General features: G+C 62.7%; 1 protein-coding gene across 3 annotated transcripts in view; it reads left to right on the top strand.

Annotated features, from left to right (window-relative positions):
• Positions 1-8498, top strand: part of DIS3L2 (DIS3 like 3'-5' exoribonuclease 2) — a 341559-nt gene extending 333061 nt beyond the window's left edge. For all 3 annotated transcript variants that reach the window (XM_035006877.1, XM_035006875.1, XM_035006876.1), the window contains 7 exons: positions 1081-1264; positions 1871-1957; positions 4889-5036; positions 5463-5593; positions 5764-5868; positions 7189-7290; positions 7992-8498. In XM_035006877.1, the coding sequence (XP_034862768.1) occupies positions 1081-1264; positions 1871-1957; positions 4889-5036; positions 5463-5593; positions 5764-5868; positions 7189-7290; positions 7992-8141 (907 nt within the window). In that variant the 3' untranslated portion in view covers positions 8142-8498. The remainder of the gene's footprint in view (positions 1-1080; positions 1265-1870; positions 1958-4888; positions 5037-5462; positions 5594-5763; positions 5869-7188; positions 7291-7991) is intronic.
• Positions 8499-10217: the final 1719 nt, after the last annotated feature.

Genomic DNA, 10217 nt, shown 5'->3' with positions numbered 1-10217 from the left:
CCCTCTCATGTGCTCTCTCTCTCATTCTCTCTCTCAAATAAATAAATAAATAAAATCTTTAAAAAAAAAAAAAAAGAAGAAGAATCACAGACTTGACGTGCAGCTTGGGGTCCAGAATAAAGGCAGGGAGAGTGGTCCCTGAACTGGGCAAGGCTGTCCCCATACAGGGCACCCTGGCCACGATGGCAGCAGCGTGCCCAAGCCCCCTTTCCAGGGGCTTCTGCTCTCATGCTTGTGTGTGATCTGCTCATCCTCCCACCGGAGCCCTGGGTGGGGGAAGCAGCACATGGCCTCCTGCCCCAGATTTGGGGGGTGGGGGTGCCGACCTCAGGGCTGTGCAATCCAGCTTCCCACTTTGCCTGACTCCTCAGTCTTGGCACGTTTCTTTCCTCCGCCATCAGGCCCCGCTCCTCTCCCCTCTCCCTGGGTCCTGGGGGTAATTTTGTCTCTCCACTCGAAGCCGTATCTATCCATACTTATTGATTCTAATTGCACACGAGGGCAGCAACACTCAAGTGTTCAATCCTAAGAGGTTAACTGAGATTTGAACACCTCGACAGCACATTTACCTCACCCCAGGTTGTGTGATTCCTCTTGCTGTCTGTGACCCTCCTGCTCATCCTCAGAAACCCTCCTCTCCTCCGGAATAGAAGGGAGCCCTGGGTCTGCTGACCACCTTTTACACACCCCCAGGAAGCGTTCCGAGTTCTCTTGGCAGGCCTGGGCATCTCGTTTTCTTACAGCTGGGGACGCCCCTTGGTGTCCTGGGAGGCGAGTCATTCAGCAGTTGAGCACCTTCTCCTTGTCAGGCAGGGTGCTGGGGTGCCAAGCACAGGGGCCACGGCAGAGAAGAAGACAGATGCCACCCCCCCCCAGGACAATGGGGAGGTGGTGCACAAGCTCCTGAGGAGTTAGCGCAAAGAGGGGCATGAGCAAGGGGGATGAGATTGGGTGGCAGGAGGGCGTCTCTGGGCTGAGACCGAAGGGCACGAGAGAGCCAGCCTGCAGATAGCCTGGGCAAGAACAGGCAGTGGCAGCCCTGACCCCTGCTGGATCCCCCCCACCCCACCCCCACTGCAGGCTCGTGGAGGAGTTTATGCTCCTGGCCAACATGGCAGTGGCCCACAAGACTCACCGCACCTTCCCTGAGCGTGCCCTGCTGCGCCGGCACCCCCCACCCCAGACCAAGATGCTCAATGACCTCGTGGAATTCTGCGAACAGATGGGGCTGCCCATGGACTTCAGCTCTGCCGGGGCCCTCAATGTGAGTGCTGGGAGTGCAGAGGAAGGGGGAGGCCCTGGGGAGAGGAGGCCTCCTAGTCACAGAGGCCCTGGCCATGGGCCATGCTCCCCACCAGGACCAGGCCGAGGGAAAACCACTCTACAGTCCATGGGCAGGGATCCTGCGGCCAGAGCTGGGCTGGGCTGGGCTGGGCCCAGAAACTTTCAGTAGGGGGCTGAGATGATTGGAAGCCCGAGAATGTTTTAATGGTAAGTGGTGTCAAGTGCTCCCTTCCTGGAACTAGGCCTTGTGGGGCGCAGGCCTGAGCTCTGATCCCCCGGAAGGGAGGCTGTTCCCATCTGGGCTTTTAAGCCTGGGGTAGGCAGAGAGATGCCTTAGGTCAGACAACTGGAAACCAGTCTCTCTGTCCAGCCAACAAGACATGGAAGGGCTGACGTCAGAGCCACGGCCCAGTGTGGGACACCGGCTGGGGGCTGCTGGCCTCTGCACTCCACCATGGCTTTCTGAGCAGGGTGGAGCCCCTCAGCATACCCTTCCTCCCTAGAGCCAGGTCTCAGATGGTCAGAGGGTGACAGGGGCCCCAGAGCCTGCCCCAGCTTGACTGCCTATCACACGGTTTGCTTCTAGAAAAGTCTGACCAAAACATTTGGAGATGACAAGTACTCACTGGCCCGGAAGGAAGTGCTCACCAACATGTGCTCCCGGCCCATGCAGGTAAGGAGGGGCCTGGTCCCCCAACCTCCCCCTTCTCCCAGGAGCATCCCTGACCTCCACACGCAGAGGACTTAAGGGGAGGGGTTGGGAGGACAGCCCCAGGCATTACCTAGGACAAGTGAGCCCTGAGCTCCTGAGCCCAATCTGCCTCCTACACAGTCCTACACAGACTTGCCTACCTTACCTGCTCAAGGATGGTTTCTGTGGGGCCGTTAAAGGGCCCAGTCTGAGCCCCGCTGCCCCCTGCATGGCCTCTGGGGCTCTGTTTCCTAGCTGAAGGCCGGGAGTCATCCCAGGCACACACCAAGCCTTCGGTGCCCAGTCCCCGCAGACCAGACCAGCTCGGGGAAGGAATGGGGGCTAGTTAGCAACTCAGTTGGATGGGCACCCTGGAGGGAGGAGATTATCTGTCTCCCATAGCAGCCTGCCCAGAGGAGAAGTCATCAGCCCCCACCATGCCTTGTGGACCCCAGGCAGAGAAGTTTCCCTCTTGCTAGCTGGTAGGAGAGGAGTTAGGCGGTGGGCCTGTCGCAGGCAGTGTGACGGGCGGGTAGCCTGGGAGGTAGACAATGAACTTGCTCCTAGCAGCACGTCTCAGCCCTCTGAGGCTGAGCTTCAGCCCCTGCAGGCCCCAGCATCTTGGGAAGGAGCCACCCCACCGGCCTGTCAGGTCAGCAGGATCTGCAGATACTAATGGGGCCAGCTCTGGGCCCCATTCTGGCCAGGGGGCAGTGACAGACCATTTTTCAGGGGCTCAGTCACTCTGCAGATTCAATCTGTTCACAAGAACCGGGTCGCCTCAGCTAGCCACAGCCAATTTATTTCCTGACACTCATATTTTCTGCCAGGAATGGAGCCATCGGGGCCCTTTTGGGTCTGGCTGTCTTTACCCTGTCCCTGGTCACAAGCGTCTGCCCCCACCAAGCACCTTTAAAGCACGCCACACAGAGGGGCAGGTGTGCCTGTGGCTGCGGGACTCGATGTCACTCTGCCCTCTAGTTACTCTGAGACACGGTCGCCCCTGGGTCTCAGCAACTGCCTGTTGACTGTGCCAGGCAGGGCCAGTTGGGCTCCCGTTCCCTGCCCCCTGCCTCTGGAAGTGTCTGGAACTGTCCATCTCAAAGGTCAAACTAGCCCTGGAGCTCTGTGGAAAGGAGCTCTCCTCTCCTGAGTCACCCAGAGCCTGAAAAAGAGTGGACTTCTGGCCTTGCCTGCCAGTGAGTGACCTTCAGGGCTGGCCTTTGTATGGGGAGCTGATGACAGGGGCTATGGAGTTTCTGTGGTGCCCCTGAGAGCTAGGACAGGGACAGGGGACCAGGCAGTGGCAGCAATAATGAGCACAAACGTCCTAAGGAAGCAGCTGAAACAGGACACCTGGGACCTTGCTGTCCCAGAAAAGTCACAGTCCCCACCCATCCCGCCCCACCCAGAGGCACCTTCCCAGCCAGGAAGGGGACCAGGGCCTCTGTGCTCCTCACCCCAGCTCATGTGGGGAACTGGGCCACCACCACCGAAAACAACACCCAAACGTGGCTCGGCGTGGAGGCTGCCCCCCTCCCCCAGTCCCCTGGTGACTTGCCCCGGACATAACCCAGGCTGCGGCAGGAGCTGGGAGGCGGCCTCGGGGAGCTGAGCAGGTCATCACCAGCTGCGCCCTGATTCCTGGCCCGACACACACGGTAACCGGAGCCGGCTGTCCACTTGGCCGGGCGCACAGGCGGCAAGGGGAGCGAGCGAGTGAACACCCAAGGGTGTGACTTTGGCCCTCAGTGAGGAACCTGTTCCCTTGCTCCTCGCCGCGTGCTTGAGTCCCAGCCCCGAGAGCTCGGGGGCCACAGGGCAGGCAGCTGCAGGGACTGTGGCCAAACCACCCACACAGCAGAACCACCAAGGCCTGGAGAAACTCAGCCTCTCTTCGTGTACCCCGGTCCTCACTTCTCCCCTGCAGAGGGGCCTCTTGAACTCAGACCTCTGAGTCTTGGTGCCAGGACGGCTTGTCAGGGACGAGGGCTGAGGCTGGCGGCTGGTGAGCCTCTCCCTCCCTTGGCTGGCGCGGGGTTGCTGGTAGGGGGGCCCGGAGGTGCCAGGGTGCCAGCATGGCCTTCCACGGGACCGGGATCAGGGCTGGAGGGCATGAGGTCGGTCACCACCAAAGACTAGGCCTGGGCCACAGAGGAGGGAGCCAGGCGCCCACTGCCCATGTCCCTGGAGGTGGGTACCAGGCATCCCGCGCCTTCTCTTCTACGGGCCGTTCTGGCCGGGTGGCGGCGGCGGCGGACTCCGCGTCCTCACAGAGCCCTGTGGCCGCCCCGGCTTCCGCTTCTGCCTCCACAGCGTGTCCGCAGGCCCAGTCTGGCCGGCCACAGGCCGCCTCCCCTCCTCCCATCCCGTGGAGCAGACCAGAGCCGCTCCCTGCTCGTGGCTGGCAGTAACCGCCCCTAAAACGACAGCAGCAGGCCGAGCTCCTCCCCAGCTGCCCTCAGACTTCAGCCCGTGGTCCGCCCTCCCCAAGGGCTCCGGGGCCGGCCCCACCAGGCTCTGAGGGAGGGGGCCCTCCGGCAGCTGGAGGTTTCCCCGCACCCCCTGTGCCCACAGAGGCGGGGTGGGCCCCTTGCAGTGCTTTCTGGCCTGTTCTCGGTGCTGCCGCCATGAGGGGTCTGCACAGCCTGGGGCAGGGCCCACATTTGTCTTCAGTGGGAGAGGGGCGTGGATGCGCCGTGGCTGGGCGCAGCCCCATGGCAGCCCCTGGGTCGCCTTACAGAGAATGGCCCCTGGCCTCCTCAGGCCCGTGGTTAGCCGCCTGCGACCTGGTGGGTCAGTCCACTCCAAAGCAGCCCATCCCGAGCCTCTGAGTGTCACAGCCTGGCAGGGCAAACCCAGCCGTGGCCTGGCCCGGCCTGGCTCTAAGACCCCGCCCCCCCGCCCCCCCAGATGGCCCTGTACTTCTGCTCGGGGGTGCTGCAGGACCAGACGCAGTTCCGGCACTACGCCCTCAATGTGCCGCTCTACGCCCACTTCACCTCTCCCATCCGCCGCTTCGCCGACGTCCTGGTGCACCGCCTCCTGGCCGCCGCGCTTGGTAAGAAGCACAGCCCGGGGGCTCGTGCAGGCCTGCGCCCACCTAAGGGCTGCCCAGGCCCAGAGTGGGTACCTAGCAGCCAGAGGCCACACTGCATGGCTGTAGAGGCCCCGAGGGGTGGCCGGCCGAGCAGCAGGGGAGCCTGGGCCCAGAGACCCTCCCCACCCCACCCCCACCCCGCCGTGAGCATGCCTAGGGGTCGGCTGCAGTAGAGCTCATTAGAAGTCCTATACAAAAGCCAAGGGCCCTAAACGTGGCTGCCCCCACCCCAAACCCTCGGAGCTGGGCAGCAGAGAGACCTCAGCTCAGCATGGGCCGCCCGGGCCCCACATTGCCTGGGCAGGGAGCGCTGTGCCGCCTGTCCCCAGCCGTGGCCGGCTTACGCACAGCACCCCGCCAGCAGCCCCGCACTCACCCTCTCCCCAGGCTACGGGGAGCTGCCCAACCTGGAGTCCGAGGCCCTGCAAAAGCAGGCCGACCACTGCAATGACCGCCGCATGGCCTCCAAGCGCGTCCAGGAGCTCAGCACCGGCCTCTTCTTTGCCATCCTGGTTAAGGTGAGGCCACCCCCAGGGCCCCCTCTCCCCCTCCTCCACCCCACTTCCCCTCCTGGGCACCGGCTCACAGGGAGCTCTCAGGGAGCTCAGGGCCCCCTGGCAGCTGGGGTGGGCCCTGGGGGTGATGCCACATCCTGTGGCCAGGCCTTGGCTAGAGCCCTGCCCTGCAGGAAAGTGGCCCCCTGGAGTCAGAAGCCATGGTGCTGGGCGTCCTGAACCAAGCCTTCGATGTGCTGGTCCTGCGCTACGGGGTGCAGAAGCGTGTCTACTGTAACGTGAGTACCACGGGCCGCCACGGCCAGGTTAAGGACCTGTGGGCAGGGGTGCCGAGGGCATCTGCTATGACGTGAGTGCCGGGACCTCGTGGCTTCTGTCCAGAGCCCTCCCCCACCCCCAGACACACTGAGCCGTGTCCACCGCACTGTCTGTTTTCACCTGCGTGTCCCCCCCAGCCTCTGCCGGGGTCCCCTCCGTATTTGCCTGGCATCGGGGAGGGGGGCCTGGCCCAGGGACAACCCTTGATAGACACACAAGCATGGAGGATGGGAGCACAGGCTGGGGGTCCTTGCTATCCTCACCTGCCCGGGAGAATACAAGCCGTGGTGGTGACGTTGGCCATGTGGTGGCAGAGGGCGTGCCGTCCCTGACCTGGCTTCCCTCTGCCACCCAGCACCAAGCCCACCTGATGGGCCATGCCGGGACACCCCGCTGCACCTGCCTGGGATGAGGGATCCGGGCCAAGAGTCAGGCTCGAGAGAACGGGCCCCTCCCTCACCAGTGCAGGATGGCAGAGCTTGCAAGCCTTGGGGGATTTCTTCATGGGAATGTGGAGGAAGGAAAGAGCAGGGAGTGGTCCATGGCCACTCTGGAAGCTGTGTCCCCTGAAGAGAAGGAAGAGACCAGTCCTTGCCTTGGGTCCTGCCCTGCCTGTGTGGCTGTTTATTTAAGGTTCTTTCCGAGGGTATTTGGTTCCTGCGCTTGTCATCTGAGGTACCTATTTCAGCTGACCTTGCGGTTAGCAGGTCACCCCCTGGCCCCTGACCCTGGCTTTGAATTTCCTGACATCCAGAACCCTTGGGGGAATGCAGAGCCCCGCACACAGAGTGGAATAAGCATGGAGTTAACACAGTAAAGCAGAAGAGACAGAATGGAGTCCAGCTGGGGTCCGTCAGGGCTCCAGTCCTGAAGTTCTCTGAGCAGGACAAAAGTTCAGGTGTCGGTCATCAGACAGGTCTAGGTGTGCAGACGAGCCGGCCCTCAGCCTGTGCCTGCAGGGGTCGGCACCCCTCTAGCCTTAGGCGCCCGGTCCACCTCGGGCCTCAAGTAGACAGTCCCTGATGAGCCCCTGCCGCTCAGCACTCAGTCACCCTCGGAAACGGCCTCAACGGAAGCTGGCCAGAGGCCAGAGGCAAGGGTGGGGTGGTCCCTAATCAGAGGTCGACAGCCCGCTGCTGGGCACGGGGTCAGGGAGCTCTTTCAAGGCCAGTCAGAGGTGGGCAAAGGTAGGGGGCTGCCTCGGGGGGGGGGGGGGGGGCGGTTTGCAGGGTCAAAGGTTAGGAGCTTACGACCTGAGACGTAGATGTGTGTGCCCCCAGGCTCTGCCCCTGCGGTCCCACCACTTCCAGAAGGTGGGCAAGAAGCCTGAGCTCACGCTTGTCTGGGAGCCTGAGGATGCAGGACAGGAGCAAGTGCAGCAGGTCAGACCCCAGGAGTGGGGCAGCTTCTCCAGAATACCACTGTGTGCCCGTCCGCCCCCTTGCTCTTCGTGAGCCCTCCTCCTGCCTCCTGGGGCACACTTGCCAGGCCTCCCCTGCTGGCCCTGCTGCCCCTCCCTGCGCCCCGGCACTTAGGCTCCCCCCGTGGGATTTCAGACTCTATATGCAGAGACCCCGCGCAGCTCCCGCATATGCCCTCCTTTGGGCCAGAGCTTTCCCATACTGCCTGCCCTGCCCTGCCCCCCACCCCCAGTGGGGAGAGGCAGGGGGCTCTGCCTGTGTCTAAAGCAGGGTTTTAACCGTTGGGGTCTTTTGGGGAATCTCATGCAAACTATGATCTCCTACCCAGGAACTTGCATATAATGGTTTTCACCTACGGCGCGCTCTGAAGGCCAGCCCCAGACCCCAGTTCCTTTTTCCCCCAACCCTGGGCACTCACTGTGCACCAGACAACGCACACAGCCGTGTCCGGCTCCCTGGCTTCTCACCGGGGCCCTGGGGCCTCAGTATCCGAGCAGGCTCAGCTTACAGAGGCCTGCAGGAGAGGGCGCGTGGTCCTGGGGCCCAGCTAGGTGGACAGTGGCAGGGCTGGGCCCCGCCCGCAAGTTCTTTCCCCTCCCGCCCCCCAGACCGGCCCCCCACGACCCACTCGTGTCACCAAGCTGGGCTCTGCTCTGCTGCAGGTTGTCACCATCTTCAGCCTGGTGGAGGTGGTACTGCAGGCCGAGACCACCGCCCTCAAGTACAGCGCCATCCTCAAGCGGCCGGGCACCGAGGGCCTCCTGGGCCTGCAGGACAAGGAGGAGCGAGACACCGGTGGCCCACAGGCCTGAGGCCTCCGCGCAGCCGCACCCCGCCCACACCCCTGCCCCACCCACCGGCTTTTAGGAATAGGACCTTTCGACACCAAAGGGGATTTTTAATTTGGTTTTTAACAACTCAGGGTTTTGTTTTTATTTCCTCATTCTATTTTATTTTTGCAGCTCAGTTTTTAAACAAACTGGAGAGGAGAGGGCGGGGCTGGACGGAAGGCTGAGGCCTGGCTGGTGCTTCACCGGAGCGGAACGGGACCCGGTCCTCCTGGGAAGGCCAGCCCCCCTTCTGCCAGGCCACCCACTGCCTTCCCCTGCCCAGGAAACCGGGGACTTTCAGCAAATCAGTGTCATGGAATAAAATCAAGTGTGAATTACTGTCTGGTGTGTGACACACCGCTGGGAGGCCTGGGCAGCAGGGTGTCCCTTGGACCCAGGACAAGGGACCTGGCTCAGGCTCCACCCCTCTCAGCTGAGCTGGGCTCACCACCCTCCAGAACCTTCCTGTCAGTCCCAGGATGATTCACAGAGCTGGCCACATGTCAGATTGATGCCCGCGCCTCATTCTGGCTGATTAGAAATGTAATTAGTATGCAAGACAGCAGGCTTACCCATCACCCTGCACCAAGTGACTGTCCCTCCCCACCCCCACCACCTCCTCTCTGCCTGCGGGCCTCGGGAGGGACGGCACGAGTCCTGTGGCACTCCCTCCCTCAGGTTCTAGGCCAGAGCTCTGAGTAGCCCTGTCCACACCCCTCGGTACAGGCTGGTACCTCAGCCCTCCGGTGCCAATCCTGTACCCTGGTGGCGCTGAGGGAGCAGGGGGACAGAGGGGACCTGCGCCTGCCGGAGATGACCAGAGAGGGGAAAAGGGGTGCCTGGTGGCCCTAACCTGGCCTTGTCACCTTCCTGGCATCGTCCTGAGCACCCAATTGCACCATCCCTGGGGACCCAGGGACCGAGATGGAGGGCCACTGGGCCGTGCTCTCTCCCCAGCTGGCCTGACCACAGCCTGCACTCCCTCCCTGCCCGACTAGGGAACCACAAGTTGGCTTCCCCAAGGGCTGCCAGAAACAAGGGTGAAAACCATAGTGACCCCTGCCCTGGTTCCACTGTGCTTTTCCTTGGGTGTTGGTATTAACGAGCCCATTTGATCTGGTTGCAGTGAATTCTCTTCAAAGAAAAATTCAGTGCAGTACCTTGTAGGAGGGCCTCACGGGGACCAGAGGACCGATGGCGTGGCTGCCTTTGTCCCCCACGGGCAGGCCGTGGCTCATCATCCGCCCAGCCCCGGGCCGGGTGTCAGAGAGGAACGGGGGACACGCCACAGTCCTGCCTTCCTTTCTCCTGCTCCAGCACTTCAGCCGGCCTTCCAGGTGTCCATCTTGCCACCCCCAAGATGTCCCTGAGGCCACCACCCCCCCATCTGTCCCTGTCCCCAGAGCCTTCTGCAACCAAGGATCTGAAGGGAAGATAGGTGCGAGAGGCTGGTGGTTTGGTATTTGGATGAGGAGAAGATTTCTGGGTGTTTCCTGTCCTAGGCAGCCGACAGAGCCCAAGGGCAGGACGATCTCAACCCTGTCCCCATCCCCTGGGCTGCCCCACCCTCTGAGGAGGAGCCCCGTTCTGCCCCGGGGCTGTCCCCTGCCGGCCGCCCACAGAGCCCGGGAGCTGAGCCCCCGTGGCATGACACCCATCAGAGAGGCAGTGGGTCGGAGCCCCTGGGCCCTCTCTTGAGCAGCATGAACTCGGACCGGACCCCAGTCCTTACTGCCCCGGTGCCCCCTGAGCCCCGGTGAGGCGTAGCCGGCTCGGTCAGCAAGGAACATCTTTGCCGCCAGGACTTGCTTGGGCAGAGGTGGGTCTCGCCCTGATGCACCCTAGAACCACGGGGGCCGTGGCCACCCCAGCCCAGCCCCGCTTCATCTGACAGAAGTGGAAACTGCACCCAGAAAGGAGCCAGGCCTCCGGCCAAGGTGACACAGCAGGACTGCCCAGCCAGGACCGGGCTCAGGCACCTGCCCTCCACTGCACCCCACTGCCCAAAGGAGGCGGCCCAGCACTCTCCCCCAAGGTAGCGGGGTCCGTCTTCGTCCC

The sequence above is a fragment of the Mirounga leonina genome, unplaced genomic scaffold, assembly GCF_011800145.1.
Source record: "Mirounga leonina isolate KUSES-001 unplaced genomic scaffold, KU_Mleo_1.0 Mir_151, whole genome shotgun sequence".
NCBI classification, from domain to species: Eukaryota; Metazoa; Chordata; class Mammalia; order Carnivora; family Phocidae; genus Mirounga; species Mirounga leonina.
This window is presented reverse-complemented; position numbering and strand designations above follow the sequence as displayed.